This window comes from Perna viridis, chromosome 3 (genome assembly GCF_037379345.1).
Source record: "Perna viridis isolate PV_CMFRI_1.1 ecotype Kerala chromosome 3, ASM3737934v1, whole genome shotgun sequence".
NCBI classification, from domain to species: domain Eukaryota; kingdom Metazoa; phylum Mollusca; class Bivalvia; order Mytilida; family Mytilidae; genus Perna; species Perna viridis.
This window is the reverse complement of record NC_142447.1, coordinates 58,193,088-58,214,629: the sequence shown is the minus strand read 5'-3', so window position 1 is coordinate 58,214,629 and position 21,542 is coordinate 58,193,088. Positions and strand designations below refer to the sequence as shown.

Genomic DNA, 21,542 nt, shown 5'->3' with positions numbered 1-21,542 from the left:
ACTCCACATAAAATATAATAGGTGTTTAATTTATGTCTGTAAATTAAACTTTTACAAGGTATGCTTCTTCATGGAGGATGACGAAAGGTGACAAAATTGCAGTTTGAAATATCTTAATAAGCAAGACTGAAAGATACAGACATTTATTAACACCTGTCTGACATATCCTTCATATACACTGGCCAGAAACTATCAGCAACTCAGACCTGTGGGAGACGACAAATCAGCTACCTGCAGACCAAGAACTTATGCAGAGACGCTGGAGATGGATAGGTCACACACTGCGGAAACCATCAACCAGTATAACAAGGCAAGCTATGATCTGGAATCCCCAAGGAAACCAAAAAGGAGTAGATCCAGAAACACCTGGAAAAGGGACTTTGAGGCAGATATGAAAGACACGGGGGAAGAACTGGACAGAAATAGAAAGAGCAGCCCAGGAGAGAGATGGCTGGTGAAGATTTGTTGGTGGCCTATGCCCCCTTAGGGGTAAAAGGCAAAAGTAAAGTGAGTAAGACTGAAAGATTTTTTGATAATATCTACCTGTCTGAGAATATTGTCTTCATGATGTCTGATGGGAATATCTTCATATTCAGCTGCATTAGATATAATCTCCAGTAAACCTTTGATCTTTGTCTTAGCATTCAATGACATGCTGAAGGTTTCTAAAAATAGATATTATTTATTCAGAAAAAAAAAGTAGAGATCAGATGAACATGTTACTTACCAAATGTAAGGATAAGACAGTTTAATGTAAGCTACAGATATCAACAGCTATAAAATACCACTTCTCAGTTGAATATTTACAGTGTACAAAAAATGACCAGTATTTTATTATATTGTATGCCTTAGACTCAATCACAGAAAGTATTTACATTGAAGATTAATTCATTCAAGTCTACTAAATACATCAGACTTATATCTAACCCTTACTTCATGGAAACAATTTGTCAAATAAAAGAGGAAGACAAACTTTCTGATCAACCCCTCAGTTTTAAATTTTTTTTGGTGAAACATGCATTATGGACTTAAACTAACAGAAGCTTTAAATACATCAAATTTCCCTTTTAACATAAAATGCTATTAGTTAGAAAACAAACAAATGAAATAAAAAAATTCATGTTGACACTGCAGAAAGTACAAACAGTTTTTTCATTACAGCTTTCCCCTGCCTTAAGCCAAAGCAAGCAGTGAGTAAACTTAAAAATAGTAGTGTAGTTGATATAGTTAAGTCAACAGTGAGTAAATAAACAATTGTAGTGAAGTTGATCTAGTTGTCAAGTCAACAGTGAGTAAACTAACATACTGTAGTGCAGTTGATGAAGTTGTCAACAGTGAGTAAACTTACCTACTGTAGTGTTGATGATGTAATCAAGTCAACAGTGAGCAAACTTACCTACTGTAGTGCAGTTGATGTAGTTGGCAAGTCAACAGTGAGTAAACTAACCTACTGTAGTGCAGTTGATGAAGTTGTCAAGTCAACAGTGAGTAAACTTAACAATAGTAGTGTAGATGATGTAGTAAAGTCAACAGTGAGTAAACTTACCTGCTGTAGTGTAGTTGATGTAGTCAAGTCAACAGTGAGTAAACTTACCTGCTGTAGTGTAGTTGATGTAGTCAAGTCAACAGTGAGTAAACTTACCAATAGTAGTGTAGTTGATGTAGTAATAGGCAGCAATCATACCCAAGTTAAGTGGTGTTACATCCATCTCATCTTCCACGCTTATACACTGAAACATATAGCAATAATTTAATTTCAGAAGTAATACAGTTTCTAATTGGATAAATAATTTCATCCATCATCTCATAGCAAATTTTGAAATGAATGTGACATCATCAAACTTTTTTTTAATGAATTACTCATTGAATTTTGTTACTTAAATTAAATTAAATTACAAGGAATGACTGTTACATTTCTTCAGTCTATTTGAAATAACCTCAATGCCCATGGTGCACACTTGAAAATGGTCTGCTATGCAGATGGGAAAAATACAAGTCATTCCTTAAATAATCTTTAGGTCAATATAGAAATAGTGAACAGGTGGTTCTTATACAGTCAAACCTCAGTAGCTTGAACTCCAAGGAACCACGGAAAAGTGTTATTGGGAGTTCCAGTAATTGAAGTTTGTAGAATTCCAGATATTTTTTGTTGCCGGTCCGAGTTTGATTTTATTGTTAGAAATTGCTTACATCCTTCAAAGTTTGTTAGTTTGTGGATCTTTTTTATTCAGTTTCGGAAGATTATGTTGACTAGTGGACATTAAAAATGCTGTTTGCTTTCAAAAATGTTCAGAGTTTAAGTTCCTTTACAGTCAAAAATTTTGTTTTCATCTGATTTTCTTTGATGCTTTCATCATGCCGACTTTGAAACATTCTCAAACTTAAATCAATACTAATTAAGATCAAAACTACCTAATTAGTGATGACTTAAATTTTACCTGTAATTAACTAAAACGGCATTGATTAATGATATATTTTCAGTTTTTCACACCTTTTACTACCCAAGCTGACAAAATGGCTGACGAGTTCTATTTAGTAAGGGATATTCTCAAAGACTTATTACCGAATGGATCGACTAGTCCGTCGAGAAATCCAAGGTTATTTATATTGATTATATAGGGGGAAATTTTGATGCTTTGAATTGTTTGAGAAATCGTGGGTGTTCAACCATCCAAGTTCGAGCGAGTGAAGTTCAACTGTACTTTATAATTTTCTTCACTTAGACTTAAGACTTAAACCGCATATGACAAGCTATAATTGTCTGGATGGTATCTAACATTTCTTATCTGACAGTTCTTAGATGATCACAGACTATTTTACATATGACATACACCTTCTTTTAAAGATCAGCTCTCCATACCTTGGACTGTTCCAGATCACTAATTGTATTTTCCACCAGTTCGGACATATGATCAGACAAGTGACTATGTGACACTCCCTGTAAGTTGTAGTAGTTAGGATTCTGTGTCATCCGTCTGTACAGGAAGGTCCATGTTAAATAGTCTACAGCATCCTGTTTGTTCTCTACTGTCTTGGTAACTATTTCAGCACTAAAGTGGTCATGTAAACAATGGTCCAAGTGACTCTACATGAAAAAATCGAGAATAAGTTACCATGTCAATAAATAAATAAGTGCTTTTTTATACATGTATGAAGTTTAAAATCATTATTTTTTTGTTAGGTCATGCCAGGAAAATGGAGCTTGTTATTTCAGTTGTCTTTAAACATTTGGTATCAGTATAACTATATAATAACTTACTTCTACAGGCAATGGCTCATACAAGAATTTCTTAAAGAATTCTTTCTTGGTATTCTGACACAAAATAACAGCTCGGCCTGAAAAATAGAAAATTTCAACTGTTTAAAATATATTTTATACTTTCAAAAATGTTTTAAATCCACATAATATGGAAATGCACTCTTAAATAATCAGTTTTCACTGATACAATATGGAAAACAAGGGCAACCTGTAGCATTGGCATCACCTTTTGCAAAACTTGGACGGTGACAAGATTTCTATACTTGTTCATAGCCTCAATCCATTGAACTATGTAGATTCTATGGAGTTAATATGACAATTGTACAGTACTAGTAGCAAATTTGTTGGCAGGGGCATTTTAGTACATGCATGCTCCATAACAGTTTTCTACCGTCAATTTCTTTTAAATTTGCTTTACAAAAGCATACCGTTTCCAAGAATAGTGAAACAAACCTTCATTGTCAATCATAGGTCTGTTAGCTCTGCCTACCATCTGTAATACATCTGTTACTGGGTAATCTTCATATCTAAAATCAAAACTAACTGTTAGCAAACATCTTCTAATTAAATTAAAGTTCAGACTGTAATAAGATAAAACAAATACTCTAACCATAGTAGTCATGTCTTCTTTTGTCATACAAATATTACAATGCATTCCTGTAACACTTTCACATGTGTGAAAATCAATCAAATAGTATTGCCCATTCCCATTTTTTAATTTTATTATTATATTAACATAAAATAAAAAACAGTATTTATAATACTAATCATCTTTCTTCAAATACATACGAGTGAGTTTTTCCATCATAGTATTGTGTATCCATGACAACCACCAGATGAGCAGCAACATTCATCCCCCAAGAGAGATTCCTAGAAGCAACAATGACCTGAATAGCTCCACTGCTGAATAAATGTTCAACTGCTTTCTTTTCAATATCGGCAAGTCCTTCGTGTAGATAACCAACTCCATTGCTTAATGTCTCCTTTAGTGTCTGAAAAATTAAAGTATAACTATAATATTGTTTGACATCAAATAGCAGCACAATATCATAAATTATAGGGTTATCATACTGATATCACCTGCATCTACATCAAAGTAAAATTTGAATTTCTTATGGTAGATATTTGATGCATGCTAGACCAATCAAACAGCCTGCTTTTCACTAGTCCAACACACTGAAATGGATTTTTTTTTGTGCTATCACACAGAAGGTACAACTTGTCTCAGATACATCATCCTGACTCAGAGCCAACCTTATCATCGATTTTCTCCAGGAATGGTCCTTTATCCTTTTTTCAATTATACCATATCATTGATTTTTTCCAGGAAAGGTTCTATATCTTTTAATATCTATACCATATCATCAATTTTCTCCAGGAATGGTTCTACACCTTTTTTTTATTTATACCTTATCATTAGTTTTCTCTAGGAATTGTCCTTTATCTTTTTTTTTTATTTGTACCATATCATTAATTTTCTCCAGGAATGGTTGTTTATCTTTTTTTATTTATAACATATCATTAACTTTCTCCAGGAATGGATGTTTATCTTTTTTTTTATTTATACCTTATCATTAATTTTCTCTAGAAATTGTCCTTTATCTTTTTTTGTATTAATACCTTATCACTGATTTTCTCCAGGAATTGTCCTTTATCTTTTTTTGTATTCATACCTTATCACTGATTTTCTCCAGGAATTGTCCTTTATCTTTTTTTGTATTCATACCTTATCACTGATTTTCTCCAGGAATTGTCCTTTATCTTTTTTTGTATTCATACCTTATCACTGATTTTCTCCAGGAATTGTCCTTTATCTTTTTTTGTATTTATACCTTATCATTGATTTTTTCCAGGAATGGTTCTATATCTATTTTTATGTATATATACCTTATCACTGATTTTCCCCAGGAAAGGTTCTATATCTATTTTTATGTTTACCTTATCATTGATTTTTTCCAGGAATGGTCGTATATCTTCCTCCTTAACATGAAGGAATCTGCTCCTTGCAGTGTCTGTCTCTGTGTTTAACTCAGCAGCACTGAAAGTCAGGATGTCTACTGCAGTCAGACGTGTCTGCTTACGTGATGGTACAAATACAATGACAGGTTTCCTTGGTGAATGTCTAACAATAGCTTGGTAGGCAGGTTTAGCCATAGCAATGATTCTGGACAGGTTATGACTTATGTTAAAACCCTGTTAATATACAGTACAACACTTCAATACTCTAACTGAAGTGTGACTAAAACCATACATAATACTTCTGGTCTTTCAAAAGACCGTTCAGTGACCATGCATTTATCTATTAACTTACTTAAGAGTATATTTTTTATGAATTTAATTTATAATGAGTAGGGCAATTAATTTTGAAAACTTGTCATTTTCATGCAAAAAAAAAAAAAAACAGACAAAAGCAGGCAAGTTCTACTAATAAGTGCAATAGACAAAAATGTATGTAAAATATTACCTTCAATAATAGCTTTACATAATACCAGAAAACAATCTGTTCTTTCCAAAATTGTTTTTCAGAGTCCACAATAATATATACATTTACAATATTTCATTTTCTTTAAAAGGAAAATAACTTCAAATATTTTTTTTCTTTATGATTTTCAATGTACCAGTGTTGTTTTTGTCATTGGTATATTTAAGGCTATACACTACTCCCAAATATAACATAACTGACCTGTATATGAAGTTCAAGAGGTACAGGTCTAACGTTAGGATGGAAGTTAAAGAAACCAGTAGTACTACATCCTAACCACTGTGAGATATCTCTGGCATTAGATAATGATGAACTGAGAGCCACAATTCTAATATTTCTGTCCAGCTGGGAGGAAATATATCTCATTCTGGAACATATCACCTCCAATATTGGCTAAAAAATAATTAAAACATGAAAAAAAAAATTATACATGTATGTAAGCACTTACATTTTTATATTGTTTTCATTCACTTCATCTTAAGCAAAGTTGAGTGTATAAGTATCATATTTATTGTTCAATTTCAATTTTGTGCTAACTTACTTTTATACTCAAAGCATGATCAGTCTAAATAAGGAACCTGAGTCATAAATCATCATGTAACCCAACAGACAACTCACAAAAAAAAAACCACAGCTATTCATTTTTTTTTACCCACAGTTATTCCATGGTTAAAACACCTACCCCTATGTCACCACCTAACAATATGAATGTATACCCACAGTCATTCCACAGTGAAAACACCTACCCCTATATCACCACCTAACAATATGAATGTATACCCACAGTCATTCCACAGTTAAAACACCTACCCCTATATCACCACCTAACAATATGAATGTATACCCACAGTCATTCCACAGTGAAAACACCTACCCCTATATCACCACCTAACAATATGAATGTATACCCAGTCATTCCATGGTTAAAACACCTACCCCTATATCACCACCTAACAATATGAATGTATACCCACAGTCATTCCACAGTGAAAACACCTACCCCTATATCACCACCTAACAATATGAATGTATACCCACAGTCATTCCACAGTTAAAACACCTACCCCTATATCACCACCTAACAATATGAATGTATACCCACAGTCATTCCACAGTTAAAACACCTACCCCTATATCACCACCTAGTAAGTGTAGCTCATCTACAACAAACAGATTAATGTTGTGTACATTCTTTCTCTGTTTCCATCTTCTGGACAGAACATCCCATTTCTCTGGTGTACTGATAATGATGTTGCCCTTGAAATATAACAGTAATGTACTCAATGCAACAATTATTATAAAGGAAAATGACTGTTCTGCTTTTACTTTTCAACAAGAAAATCTTCATTTACCAGTCATTTTATGATTCAATCAAATATTTATCATACAGTCAAGTGAAATGTGTTGTACTTTCGAAATCAAATAAAAACAAAAAAGCTTGAAATACTTATCATTACCCACCTTGGCCAACAGTTTGAGATCTGTAGCTGTTTCACCTGTTAATAAAACAACCTTTTTTCCCAACAACTGACCGAACTTGCTTGACCAATCATTATACATCTACAAATAAACCAATGTAATGAGAATATATAAGGTGAATATGTCGAAGAGACAATAACCCCACCAGGATGAAAAATGTTACCTCAAGGCCACCCATGGGTCGTCAATGAATGACAATGAAACCCTCACACCACAGGGCAGCCTGCAGCTGGCCCCAAAACAACATTATACACAGGTACAGCGAAAAAGTTGCCCCCATATACCCAGTAACATAAAGGTAAACTGAAAGTGAATACAAAACAAAATACAAGCCGAGGTCAAAAATGCCTGAATTGGGATATGTTCAAAAAATGTGGTGGGGCTAATTACATGTACAAGAGCCAGCTTTATATCTGTTGTAAATTTATAATCAGCCAATAAACATGTAAACTGATGTAAACTTTTAAGTATCAGTCTTTGTAAGAATCATTCAAATTCTGTAATATGTGATACACCCCAAAAAAGGCTACATATCTTTATTTTTGTTATTAAGTTGCTTTATAGGTCTTTATGATGACATGTATAATCACTCATTCAAATCTGTCTGCTCTTAATATATAATCCACATGAAAGACCCAATAGTTTTATTGAATTTTAGTCATTTACTAAGTAATTTCCCTTAATTTTGAATTCTATAGTGCATTCTATACAACTTTCACCTCCTATGAACAAGGTTCTATGAAAAGCCACATAATATTTTCTGTTTACTTGAGAATTTTAAATAAAATATCAAAAATAAAAATATGTAGTCTTTCCAAGTATGTATCACATTTTGCATGATTCTTCATTGGAGTGCTACTTAAGGACTATGATGACAGTTCCAGAAATTTCCAGAAGAAAAAAATACTACATGTAGCTATATTTACACGTATATGCATGCCACTGAAAATCAGTGATTTCCTGGGTCACTCTAACCCTGCACAACTAATAAATCACAATGTCAGAGAGGCACTGTTGTATACTTCTTGGGTAGTTCATGGAATATACTATTAGAATACCTCAAGAAAAAATTGACACTTCATTCAGAATTCATACCTGCTGAGCCAAAGCTTCAAGAGGAGTAACATAAACACATCTACCATCCTGAGACTGTGAGAACAACCGAAGTAATGCAAACTCAGCACAGATTGTTTTACCACTTCCTGTGGGAGCTCCAACAAACACATTGTCATCACTGTTGTATATGGCATTAAACACTAAAAATCAAAGGCATTGAAATTTGACATAAAACTTGTTTACTTGATATAACCTCAATTGACAAATCAGCCTTGAGTATTTGTTTAGATGACGAAACGATGGGATCAATAACCCATTATTCTTTATATTATTGGAATTTCAACAAACCATTTGCTTTTAAATAATGTTGGATGTTTCAGAAATATTTACCAACATCATACATGAACTGATGAATTTTTACATATTTTTTTAAAGTAAAAATATCAAAGTGATTTTGTGAACTCAAGTGAAAGAAACAGTTAGAATGTACTAAAGTATCAAACAGAAATAATAAATGTTTAATGTAAATAAAATCTATCATTTGAAATCTACAGCTTTACGTAAATAGAACTTGACACTAGTTTATCACATATTTTTGTCATTTTTACTATTCAAATTCTATACATGGTTTTATAATGATTACAATCAATGGTGTATAATCTTAATTGAACTTTAAACAAAGAAATAATATTATGAGTACTTTCAGGCACATAAACTAGATGTGTATTGCAATTGACTAACCCTGGGTTTGTATTGGATTGAAGAAAGGAAACTTGTCACTGTAAAGAGATTCAAACTGAGGGTTCCTGAGAGCTGATACCGGTAGGGGCTGTAGATCTAACAATTCTGTTGGAGGTGGGTACTTCTCTGGTAGAATCAAGTGTCTGAATGACACAGGTAATTGGGTCTCTGCAGCTGCAAAAAAAAGCCAGTGATATAAACCATATACGTGTACATGTAGAATGACACTGTAAGCCATGGTCACTTGTTCCCTTTAACTTTCAATTTTTACTTTACAATTCGTTGTGTGACTATTAAAGTACTACAAGGTATTAACTTCTTTATCCCTTTGGATAGTATATTACTGTCAAGCTTTTTAAAAAAAAACAATACATATTGCTTTTTAATTTGGAACATACTTCCCAAACTGAATTTTAAGCATTAATTTTATAAATAATGTCATCACTAGAATAGTTTGGTTAGTTAATATCTCAATTTAGATTAAAATTAATTGATTGATGTTGATATTTAATGCCTTTTCCGATGAGAACATCTGACTTATTAGCAAAGATCCTACCAGTGGCGGATCCAGGGGGCCCTGAGGGACAAGGGCCCCCTTTAGAAAATTGAAAATTGCAATTTTTAAAAATTGTTGAAAAATTGTGTGATAAATCATGAAAAACACTCAAAAAGAAGTATGATTCAATTGTAATCCTGCGAATTAGTTATTTAGTATGATTTCTTGATCCTCACCAGTGATCCTGTCAAGAATATTTTTTGGGGCTCCCGTCACCTAAAACTCTGTATCTGCCACTGCCTATCACCTACTAGATCAACATAGTCAAATCTTAAATCACAGCAACAACAGGACACAATAAATTCTATCACCTTACTCAGACACATCATGCAGACTTATCTAGTTCTACCACCTTACTCAGACACATCATCCAGACTTATCTAGTTCTACCACCTTACTCAGACACCTCGACTCTAGTTATCTCCTCAATGCCATAAACTTAATTTAAAGAACAAATCATTACAAAATGAATAAATCAAATCAAAATTTCATTTAATCAGTATTACAAGATACATACCAAGCCACCTATCTGATACCACTCGAATGAAATATTGTGGTGGAAGTGGTTCAAATACAGGTACAAAGAACTTGACAACATGTTCATCTGTGGAGAATTTGCTGTTCAATATAAAAATCAGGATTGTTTAAAATACTATGATCTTAAGGAAAGAATTTAAACAAAAGAAATGAGGTAACACCAATTTGTCTGATTTTAGTTGTGCAGCACAGACAACAAATAATCTCATCATGTAACTTATAATGCTTCAACTTTACACCTAATTTCAAAGGTTCAAAAATCTAAGCTGACAAATAGCTATGTAATGAGAAAGAATTTGATTAAAGTGCTGTGTCAATTGTTTTCAGATCCCTATTTATTTGTACTTTGATTTTGTGTCTTAATATTTAAAAAAAAAAATACTGTTTACACTATCTATGTAACAGATATACATGTATGTATGTAAGTAAAACTTAAGGCCCTACTTATCTTAAGGCAGGGATTTGGATTGTATTTTCTTTTTAAATATGTACTTCAAAGAACATTCAAAGAAAGGCTATTATGAAATTCATTATTATATTCAAGTTAAATATCTAATAGTAAAACTTCTGTCTGAAATGTGCTATTCTATATACAGTGAAACCTGTCTAAACCGAATACCTCTTGAAGTCCCTGTATATTCATAACCTTGGTAAGTACTAGAGTCTGTTTGGTTTACACAGGTTTCACTGTAGAAGACAACATTTAAATGTAATTATCTTGAATACTGAAAAGAGTTGGGGAAAAGTTGACCCATCAAAATCTGTTTTGAAAACAATTTTTTTATCCAGAACAAGAGCATACCTCTTTAACAGGAAGTATTCATTGTGTAAAATCACTTCACTGTCTACATCTTCTACAAGAATCCAGAAAGCCTACAATGCAATGCAAATAATGTTCAATACTTTTAGAAATTGTATAGTTTTGTGAAAGCAAACACAAGAAAAAACTAAAGGGCACTTTACTCAAGTGAATGAGTGGTGTGTAAATAGCAAAATAATATAATACTGGCATAATTTCATTTCTGAAATCTGTAAAAAATAGTAAGGACTTGGTTCATTTAAAATTACTGCTTCAAAAACAAGTTAATGTACATGACAATGGTAATTACCTCTGATTGTCCATGTATTTTCTCCTCCCACTGGAAGTCTGGTGTTATAGTTAGTTCTACCTTCAGTGTAGATCTAGTAATTGGTTGTACATGTACAGACAAATCTAGTTTGGGAAACTGATGAACATATTTATGGATTGTTTTCCCACTCTTGGCCACTCTGACAAGTTCTCCTATTTCATGTGGATTAAGATCATACAATCTCTCAAAAGGAAAGTTTTTCTTCTCTATCTTTTTGATAATTTCTATTGGCATCTTCCTGTCAACAAACTGTCTCAATGGACACATAGACTGCCACCTAAAATATCACAATAACTTTACAAATGGCACAAGGAACTTACAACTAATTGAGACGGCCATAATTGTTTTCCTGCATATACATGTATAATATTAATATGTTTCAATATTATTCAAATTTTTAAGGTGTAAACTATCTAATTGTGTTTTCCATCCTTACGTTAACTCTTCCTTTGTGTTTCAGAAAGTATGGTTGTGTTATTCATTGAATCTGTAAGATATTACATCAACAATTCTTAACCGAAAAAGCTTCATTTCAGTTAACATTTAAAATTAAACCAAAATGTGTGACTACATAGTAATCCTATAATACATATATACTTACATCCTTTTGTTGACCATTTTACATAATGCCAATGCTTTATCAGTAAGCTGTGCCCATCCCCTGTGTAAGACTATCTCAAATATAGCTCTGATCAATCTACCTGCTGATTGGGTGATAAATACCATGTCTGACATCAGAGCAAATCCTTCTAACTTTAGCTGGGAGATGTATGCTTGTAGTAATACATTGACCTAAGTACAACAAACAGTTGTTATTATAATTTGAGAATTCAAATTTCAAATACAGCCATCTTAATTAAAGGTACACATATTTTGCAACATAACACTTCCTTTCCACTTATACAGTGTAATTAAAGATCAGTGTGAATAGACAAGAGTAATATTGAGATAACAAGTAACTGTAAAACTGTAAAATGACTTAACAGACCAACACAGTAGAGAGAAATCTGTCTATTCAGTATAGGATGGTGTTTGGTGTATGTATTAAAACTGATGTAACAACACTTCAGAAGAGATCTAATTTAGATTCAGGGTTTGGTTTAGACATGTAAACCTGGACTTCAGAGGTACACGTATCTAAAAAATCTATACAGGATGTGAGATTATAGTCATTTAGAAAATTTCTGTCTGCAAAAGGATGCCACTATGTTTTACCTTAGCACTGGATTCTTCTATACTCTCTTTGATAGGTATTGGTACTCTCTCTAATAATTTCAGTAATTCAAGCTTCTCTTCCTGTAACCATTCACCAAAGTTAATAAAAACATTTGATCATAAAGTAATAATTAGTGTTTAGATTATTTGGTCACTGGACTCCACGTAAGACCATTGCTTGCTTTAACAATTTAACATATACAAAAGTAATCAGAAATTGCCAGAAATCAGCAAAGTATAATCTCTGAACCAATTTTAGTATTCAAGAAATAATGCAACATAAATACCTGTATTTGAAATGAATTTTAAAGATGAAAATCAAATGAATGCATTCAGTTAGTTCAGTGACTTAAAACTAATGAACATAATTCAAATGTTCTAGAATAAATCCTTTTCTTACCTCTCTGACAGAAATATATTTGAACTCAGATGACAGAGAAAAGACTCTGAACAATTCTATTTCACTGAGAGTTGGTTTCAGTAGCTGGTTGTATGTACATATAGTCTCATTTGTCAGATAGTAATGGCTAGCAATACGTCCTAACTCAGTACTCAGAAACTGTCCAGTCTTTTTATCGTATTTGATTAGATTATTCTTGTCTAGCTGAATGGCTGCCGTATGTATCAGATCCTTACGTCTTTGTTGTAACAGTGGATCATCCTTCAGTTGATCATGACCAATACCATACAGAGAAGGAGATCTTAACATCCTGATGTACAGGTATGTATAACCTGAAAATTACAAATGGTTCTGTAAATTCATGTCTATTACTGTTTTTATACAATAAGATACAATACTAATGAACATAATAATTTTTTATTAGATTTCTATTTTTTCCCCGATTGTTATGACTGTTCTTGGCATTACTTACATATCTTAACTTTTAGTTACTGTCAATGTATGACCTTGGTTGCTTATTTTTGTGAATTTGGTCCAATGATTATATTTGCTGGTATTAATTTTGCAGAAAATTTTTTTTATGAGCGATAGCAATATCTTTTATGATAAATATATGGTACGATAAAAGTGAACATTTGTAAACTGTGAAAAATACAATGTATACAGTATTACCAAATAAATATACATGTTATGGTGAATAAAATGGTCAATTGCTGTTTACCAAGGTGTTTTGAATTTCAATACCAATGATGAAATACATGGATTAAAAAAAAAAAGACATCAACTAATAACCTTTGGGAAAAACACCTTATAACAATAATCATATACAAAATGGCTAACTTGTCAAAACAAAATTGCAGGGCAATGATCAACTACATACATGTATGGAGACTATCAATCCTACAAAATCTGAACAAAATGCTTTGAGCGGTTTCTCAGGAGTTGCCAGAACAAAGTGTTCCTATTGTGTAACATTTAAAATACCAATTAAAACCCATAACTTCAGTAAAATTTGTGATATGATCAACTACATATGGTGGCTAACAATCCTACAAAATTTGAACAAAATCCATTCAGTGTTCTCCCAAGAGTCATGTCCACAAAGTGGTCCTATAGTAAACCATATAAAAGAATTAACTAAATCCCATAACTCCTGTAAATTTGCCACATCAAAACGTCAGTTAAATATGATGAACTACATATGGTGAATAATAACGCTACAAAGTTCGAACAAAATCCATTCAGCTGTCTGTGAGGAGTTGCATCCCCATTCAGACGGATGGACGCATGCACAGACACCAGTATTTCGGACTATTCTAAGTCCCTTCACACATTGTAGCAGGACAGGAGCAGTAAGTATCATCAAACCCTTATGACACATTTTATACCTAAATGATGTACATACCTAACCAGTCTACAGCATCTTTAACACTCTGTACTGTACCCAGGACTACTTCAGCATTTAACATGTCTGGTAACTTATTGATGAACTGACTCTCAATTGGTAACTGGTAGGATATAAAACAATAATGCATAATGTCAAGAATACATCAAACAATAGGCTCCCAAGAGCCTGAATCACTCACCTGGTTAAATTTTGCCTTTCAAAAGCAATAAATTTAACAGGATGTTTTCCAACAATTTTGGTTCAAGAAGACTTTGGTAGCACTTGTCATAAGGATAATTGCAGAAATTGAAAATTTCTTTCTACCTATCACAGTTTTCATGATATTGGCTGACAACTACCAAAAAAAAAAAAAAAATCATTTTTAACCATTCAAGGGCAATAACTCATACAAAGAGTTGTGTGACAACTTTTACCCCTGGAGACTTTTGTGGACCTTATAATAAGGATCATTACAGCAATTAAAAGAATTTGGCTACACCTGATCGTTTTGGAGATATAATATGTGAAATACTACTGTCTGACCCCAATGTTCTATTTCTAGTAACGGCTGCCATGTTTTTCCAAAGATCATAAATCCCCTTGTCATTCTATGCAGGATACCCAAAGGAACATTCATACCAAGTTTGGTTCTAATTGGACAAGTAGTGTCAGAAGAGAAGAGTTTTGAAAAATTGTTAATGACGAAGACGGACGCCAAGTGATGGCAATAGCTCACATTGGCCTTTGGTCAGGTGAGCTAACAACAGTGGTGTCTCATTATTTCAATGGTATTTAGTAGAAAGAATATTTGGGTGAAAGAAATTAGATTTAAATATTACCTTGTTTCAACAGAACAAGACTAAATTTCAGGGATGATTTTTTTCGAGATCAAAAACAAAGCTGAAATTGGCAAAATGGGAAGTGAATCAACAGTAAAAAAAAAAGAATCTTAGTGGTAAAATCCGGATTCGAAATAGCGGAATTCCACTAAAAAGTGGAAAAAAATAATCCCTGCAAATTTAATGGTGAGGAGGAGATTTACTGCATTGTGATTTATTCTTCACCTAATTTTTGGTTCATTTAAGACAGGTACTATTGTAATTCCCTTTGGTTTATCCTTCACTTACCTGTTGGTTCATTAAAGACAGGTACTATTGTAATTCACTGTGGTTTATTCTCCACTTACCTGTTGGTTCATTAAAGACAGGTAGTATTGTAATTCACTGTGGTTTATTCTTCACTTACCTGTTGGTTCATTAAAGACAGGTAGTATTGTAATTCACTGTGGTTAGTGATCATGATACCTTCTCCCATAGTGTCATACTGAGGACGACCAGCTCTTCCCATCATCTGTAAAGTATTGTTTAAATTTAGAATTCTTTTATTCAGTTTTTGACTATTATTCTAAACTACTTGTTTTAGTAAAGCACTCATGTACAGTGTCTCAATATATCCAAATCAAACTTTTACCTTTTAAATATTTTACGTATTTAAAAAAAAAGTTGTACAAGTCAATACATAACGAAAGCAAAAAAATGGATTAAATTGACATTTTAGTGTAATATCCTAACTTTTAAGATTTTACCTGCATGACATCTAATGCACTGAGTTCCACCCATCTTCCTTTTTCAGGACTATATATCTGTGTACCTTTAATGATGACAGTATGGGCAGGTAAATTTACACCCCAGGCTAATGTTGATGTTGATACTAGAACTTGTATGTGTCTGTCAGTAAACAAATCCTCAACCAAGATACGGTCAACTCTGCAAAGGAAACATTAGTTAGAAATGTATAATAATCACATTTTGTCTAAGAAGCAAATACATGTACATGTTTCTCACACTGAAAATAAAGTCTTTATTTCATATGCATTCATCAGTATATAAAGCACACCTACAAGTAATTGCTTATTTCACCTTATGACTACTACACCAACTGTTTATGCAGATCACATATTCTGTATATTATATTAGGTATCAACTTTTGTGGTTTTCTTATTTTCTTAAATTCCTTAACTTAAAGTGTTTTGAATAAATAAAAATACATTCACAGTAAATCAGCAACAATGAAATGCTCATGAATTGATGATAAGGTTTTGTTAATGGATAATACCCTAATGTCATAAAACATACTTAGCCATTCCAGCATGATGTATAGCAAATCCATACGGTAACAGATCCTTCAATTCCATATTCTGGAAAACAATTGTTTGAATATAAGAGCTATTATAATTTACAGGGAATGTGGCTGATCTTAACTTTTCAATCAGAATGTGGTCAGTCCAAGTACATTGCATATGTCAATGTTTAATGCTGTCAATTCATTGACCTATTAGTTGAAAGCTATTGTCATTATTCAAAGCTACGGATGAATCTTTAAGCATCTCTGTCAGCTCGATAAATGATTCCATAATGTGTTATAATCTGATGATTGTCTGCTGTGATAATGATAGTTCATCAAATTGCCACCTTTTTGGAAATTCACTCCCACACCAACAAGGTTTTTTTTTTCTGTATAAGTAGTACTCAAGCTAAGAATTATGCAAAAAAGGATTCATGGTTGGATCATACTTTTACTTTTGATATTTTGTTTAAAATGTTATAGTAAACAAAAAAAAAATAACATGTGGCTTTTCATATAACCCTTGTTCTTAGGAGATAAAAATCATATAGAATGCACTGTAGAATTCAAAATTAAGCAATATAATTTTGTAAATGACACTTAAATACAATAGATTCTGTTGGCTTTTCAATGTAGATTATCTCCTGAGAGCAGGCAGATTGGAAAGAATGATCATACATTTCATTATATAGACCCACTCAATAACAAACATGAAAATATGTAGCCTTTCTTTGATGTGTATCCCATATTACAGAATTTGCATGGTTCTTACAAAGACTGCTACTTAACATTCCCATAAGGCAAACATAAAATAATCAACCATCGCTACCAGTATAGATTGTTGTATTCTTACCTTAACTTGCTCTGCCTCAGTTCTCAATACAGCCGTAGAAGCTGAATATTCCTTCAAGAACAAACCAAGGGTATCCTTCTCTAAACATAGATCTCGGATTGCACGAGCTGTTTTGCCTGTTTCCTTCCGTGAGTGTACAAATATCAACAGCTTTAATAAGAAAAATAAACTTCTATTATTTCTATACACTTACTGCTTTCTACATGTAATTAAACAGAAGGAGTCTTTATATCATAGTGTACATGTACATATATGTATGTTATATTGTTATACCTGATTTTTGCCTGCATGCTCCATAACTTTTTCATATACAATATCATTCATGATCTGAAATCTCTTTACAGCCTTCTTCTCTGTAATACCAATGAACTGCTGTTCCAATGGAACAGGACGGAAATTGTTGTCAAAAAAGTAAAGTCCTTCAGCAGGATCAACTCTCAAAAAGGTTGCTACATCTTCATAATTAGGTAAGGTAGCACTAAGCCCTACTAATCTGACATCTTCCTGGGTAGTCTCTATGTTACGTATAGCCCTGAAAATAATAACAATTTCTTATATATGAAAGACAAAAAAAAAATCATCACTAAAAATTACAGACGGTAATACTTTATTCATACTGGAAAAGTAGCTTCAGGACGATTCTGGGTTCCAATTAATTTCTCCCCTCTATACTACTTCTACTACATGCCCCATATGGTTAAAACTTTAAATGCAACCAATGGCTATAAAAAGAATCTTACCTATATGACTTTCCTCAGATCAGATTATACATACATGTAAGTGTACAGACTAAAAAGTGTCAAAAGTAGAATTCTATTACTGAGTCAAAAAATAATTGAAGACAACTTTCAAAATGCAAAATCAGCAATTCTCTCATGTAAACGGTGTCACTGAATGTCGCTGGTCTTCTCTGCAATAACTTCACTTTTTTTCTCGGCTTTCATGTTCACACTAGTACCAAAGACAACTAATCCAGACTTTCCCTACAAGTTGCTCATAAAATGTCAAGTCTGAGGTAGATGAAAGAGAAAAGGAAAACTAGACTTTATATCAAATTTTGTTTCAAATCTTTATTGTTAAAAATAACAGTACCTGGCAACAAGAGCCTCTAATACAGGACCTCTGTCATCATGAAGCAAATGAATTTCATCCTAAAAAACACAAAAATATCACTGTCATATGCCAAGTTTATATCACATCCAAGTATGTCTAATTTATGAATAACATTAAATTTGTGTTATTCATTATACTACATACATGTACGGGTATGTTGTTAATCTCATAGGGATGAAGTTTCCCCTACATTTCAACCAACAAAAGTTAACACCCATGCATATTCAAACTTTAATAAATGAACAGATTATATCCTCTCCATCTTGACATACAGTGGTACTTCCTCTATCCTTAACTATCTTAATACCTCCCAACACAATACTTACAAATATCATAAGTCTGACAAGTTGTGTATAAGTCCTTTCACCCCCTTTTCTGGTGATAATATCCCATTTCTCTGGAGTACACACTATAATCTGGGTTTCATTGATCTGTTCTTTTGTCAGCTGGTGATCTCCAGTCAACTCAGCTACTTTTATTTTATAATGAGCAAGTCTCTGCATTGTAAAAAGATTTTTTATACAAACTATCAAATAAAGTCGAACTATATCTTTTTTTTTTTATATTTGAAGCAGGTTTTGAGAGAAGATTAAACTGACCACTATGTATAATAAACAAAGAGATATTTCATCTTTCTTAACTTATAAAACTCATTATTAAAACCATTTGAAAATATCCAAATTAAAAATTGGTTCAATTACAGCATCATAAACTGAATTTTTAAAATTTGACAAACCTTTCCAAAACTGCCAGTCATTTCCTGTACCAAAGATCTCATTGGTGCTATATATATGATCTTAAAATCATCTGTATTTATCGTTCCATCAGGATTCACATGTTTGCCTATTTCTCGTAACATACATAACAATGCTACATTTGTTTTTCCTGCTCCCTGTAAAACAAAACTTTATCAATCTTATGAGAATTAAATATATCATAACCTTAATAGTAATATGGTTTTTTTTTATATTGCCACCCTTTTAATTGTCAGAGGAACTTGTTTTTTCACATCATTATTACAACCATCAACATTTCATTACAGGTATCACTAATCAACTGATAAGTAGATATAGATTCTCCTTCACAGTAGTTTTAATTATTTCTCCACTTGAGATAGTAACGTTAAGACTTTCAACATGTGAAACAAGCATGTTAAAATCTTCATTTTATCATAGAGAGTGGAAATAAAGTTTAAATCAAGAATAGATTGAAAGAGAATTGGTTTCTATCCTGACATAGGCAAAAAACTTAGAAAAGAAAATGTAAAATGGCGGGAGATCTCTTGCAAAAATTTAATCACCAATCAGTGGTCAATAATTTCTATGCATTATTTACCACTGGCTTAGACAGGGAGAAATGGTTATTCACCTTACAGGGTATATCCAAACATAAGAGCATTTCTATACAGAATGACCCTAAACAAATTAATCATACAGTGGTAAGGGGATGAACAGCACGGATGTCACTTGGAAATACTTGAGTTTGACTTTCTCAATGTTCTGAAACTGATTATCTTTGAACAAGCCACTATCGCTAACTTTTCTGTACAAATTATTACAGAATGATAACTGTCATACTTACAGTAGGTGCACAAAGCAGTAGATTCTGATTGGATTCAATGGCAGCTTTGTAAAGCCGACTTTGTATTCTATTTAGACAGGCAAAGCCATCAAACGCTGGCTGGGCATACTTAGGCAGCTGATCAATGGGGACAAGTGACTGAAAACAAAAATGTTGTATTGAAATTTTTGATTGTACTGGTCTCTATATTATAATGCTAAGTAAAAAAAACCATGAACAATAACATTGCAGAAATATCATTTTCACAATAACATTACAGAAATATCATTTTCACAATAACATTGCAGAAATATCATTTTCAAATCATTATTTGTTCACAACTGTACCAATACAAATGGGTATTTTTTTTTTTTTCCACAAACAAAGAATTCAGTTACAGAATATCTATGTTTTATCAATTTGGTCCACTACAAAATTACCTCATCAGCATCAAAAGGCTTTGGTTTCAGGGCAGGAACATGAACTTCTTCATATCCTAAAACATATATACAAGTTATATTTCTTTCCTTTGGAGGTGTTTGTGATTTGCATGTACAGGCAAAACAGATATTTCATTCCTAGAAGACAATTCAAAAAGAGTACAGTTCCCTATATTCCAAAAGAAACTTACAAGAAAAGAAATATCTTTCGAGTCATTACTAATAAAAATGTTCAGTTATTTAACAGACTATAACCATTACACCTATTAAGTAAGTCATTGCCACTAGATCCATTACAGAGTACATTCGAATAACCATTACATTATTTCTTACCTTTTCTTTGTTTTCTGAAGGAACCATCAGGTAACTGACATCTTTTATTAGCCATGAAATGACTGCCCTGTGCAAATGTTAGGTCATCTAAATCTAATGTCTGTACATATCCTAAGGTTTTCTAGAAAGTAATATCAGATGTATACAAATTAAGGTAATTTCAGAGGTACAGTAGTCCCACTCTTATGTGGCCACCATACTGCAATCCAAAACTCTCTAGAGAGGTTATGCCAATTTCAGCATTGAAAATGTTTATTTGTTTCTGTTACACATACATTGATGTGTATATGTAATGTACTGGGGTATTTTTTTTTAAACCAGAGTGGCAATTAACAATTGAATAAAGTTTTGTTTATCTATACTGATGTATTTTTCGGACTAAAAGTCAATTTTTTTCCCCCAGCAATTATTGTCACTATGGACTTCTGAACGTTTAAACTCATTGCTTTTCTGAAATGAGCTGATGTAGTAAAAATATTTGATTTCATTAATTTGTAATTCAGGTGTAAACTGCAAGACAGAAGCTGTCAATCAAACTGGCAATTGATTGACAAAAATAATTGATCCGTACCGCTATCAATTTTATGAATGAATATGACTATGTTTTATCAAATCTATAGCAATCGGAATACACAACTTTAAAATTGTCAGAATATATAAACAAACTATAAAAGATTCTTTACTTGAAAAAATTATCAAATGAAGCATTCCCTGAGTTATCTGTCCATTCATATGTAAGTTTATGCCCACTTATGGTATGTTGTAACACGTACTCACGTGTCACTAACTAGAATCAATTAAAGTTGTGACCTAAATGGCTAATTGTAAACAGATTAACAAAGTTACAACTCGTGTTTATAATTTGAAATAGATGATC

At 32.5% G+C, this 21,542-nt stretch overlaps 1 protein-coding gene across 1 annotated transcript in view; it reads right to left on the bottom strand.

Moving 5' to 3' along the window:
* LOC148623084 (U5 small nuclear ribonucleoprotein 200 kDa helicase-like) overlaps positions 1 to 21,542 on the bottom strand; it is a 51,179-nt gene that overhangs the window by 5,380 nt on the left and 24,257 nt on the right. The window contains exons 10-39 of the mRNA XM_088573607.1: positions 20,666 to 20,786; positions 20,333 to 20,388; positions 19,914 to 20,051; positions 19,069 to 19,224; positions 18,659 to 18,829; positions 18,312 to 18,370; positions 17,493 to 17,751; positions 17,220 to 17,369; positions 16,378 to 16,439; positions 15,828 to 16,008; positions 15,488 to 15,592; positions 14,261 to 14,363; positions 12,856 to 13,187; positions 12,456 to 12,536; positions 11,842 to 12,032; positions 11,220 to 11,517; positions 10,913 to 10,983; positions 10,091 to 10,191; positions 9,018 to 9,191; positions 8,316 to 8,476; positions 7,203 to 7,301; positions 6,870 to 6,998; positions 5,943 to 6,134; positions 5,198 to 5,452; positions 4,049 to 4,251; positions 3,713 to 3,786; positions 3,260 to 3,336; positions 2,861 to 3,085; positions 1,643 to 1,730; positions 544 to 665 (exon numbers count right to left, since the gene is read on the bottom strand). Of these exons, the coding sequence (XP_088429733.1) occupies positions 544 to 665; positions 1,643 to 1,730; positions 2,861 to 3,085; positions 3,260 to 3,336; positions 3,713 to 3,786; positions 4,049 to 4,251; positions 5,198 to 5,452; positions 5,943 to 6,134; positions 6,870 to 6,998; positions 7,203 to 7,301; positions 8,316 to 8,476; positions 9,018 to 9,191; positions 10,091 to 10,191; positions 10,913 to 10,983; positions 11,220 to 11,517; positions 11,842 to 12,032; positions 12,456 to 12,536; positions 12,856 to 13,187; positions 14,261 to 14,363; positions 15,488 to 15,592; positions 15,828 to 16,008; positions 16,378 to 16,439; positions 17,220 to 17,369; positions 17,493 to 17,751; positions 18,312 to 18,370; positions 18,659 to 18,829; positions 19,069 to 19,224; positions 19,914 to 20,051; positions 20,333 to 20,388; positions 20,666 to 20,786 (4,434 nt within the window). The remainder of the gene's footprint in view (positions 1 to 543; positions 666 to 1,642; positions 1,731 to 2,860; positions 3,086 to 3,259; positions 3,337 to 3,712; positions 3,787 to 4,048; positions 4,252 to 5,197; positions 5,453 to 5,942; positions 6,135 to 6,869; positions 6,999 to 7,202; positions 7,302 to 8,315; positions 8,477 to 9,017; positions 9,192 to 10,090; positions 10,192 to 10,912; positions 10,984 to 11,219; positions 11,518 to 11,841; positions 12,033 to 12,455; positions 12,537 to 12,855; positions 13,188 to 14,260; positions 14,364 to 15,487; positions 15,593 to 15,827; positions 16,009 to 16,377; positions 16,440 to 17,219; positions 17,370 to 17,492; positions 17,752 to 18,311; positions 18,371 to 18,658; positions 18,830 to 19,068; positions 19,225 to 19,913; positions 20,052 to 20,332; positions 20,389 to 20,665; positions 20,787 to 21,542) is intronic.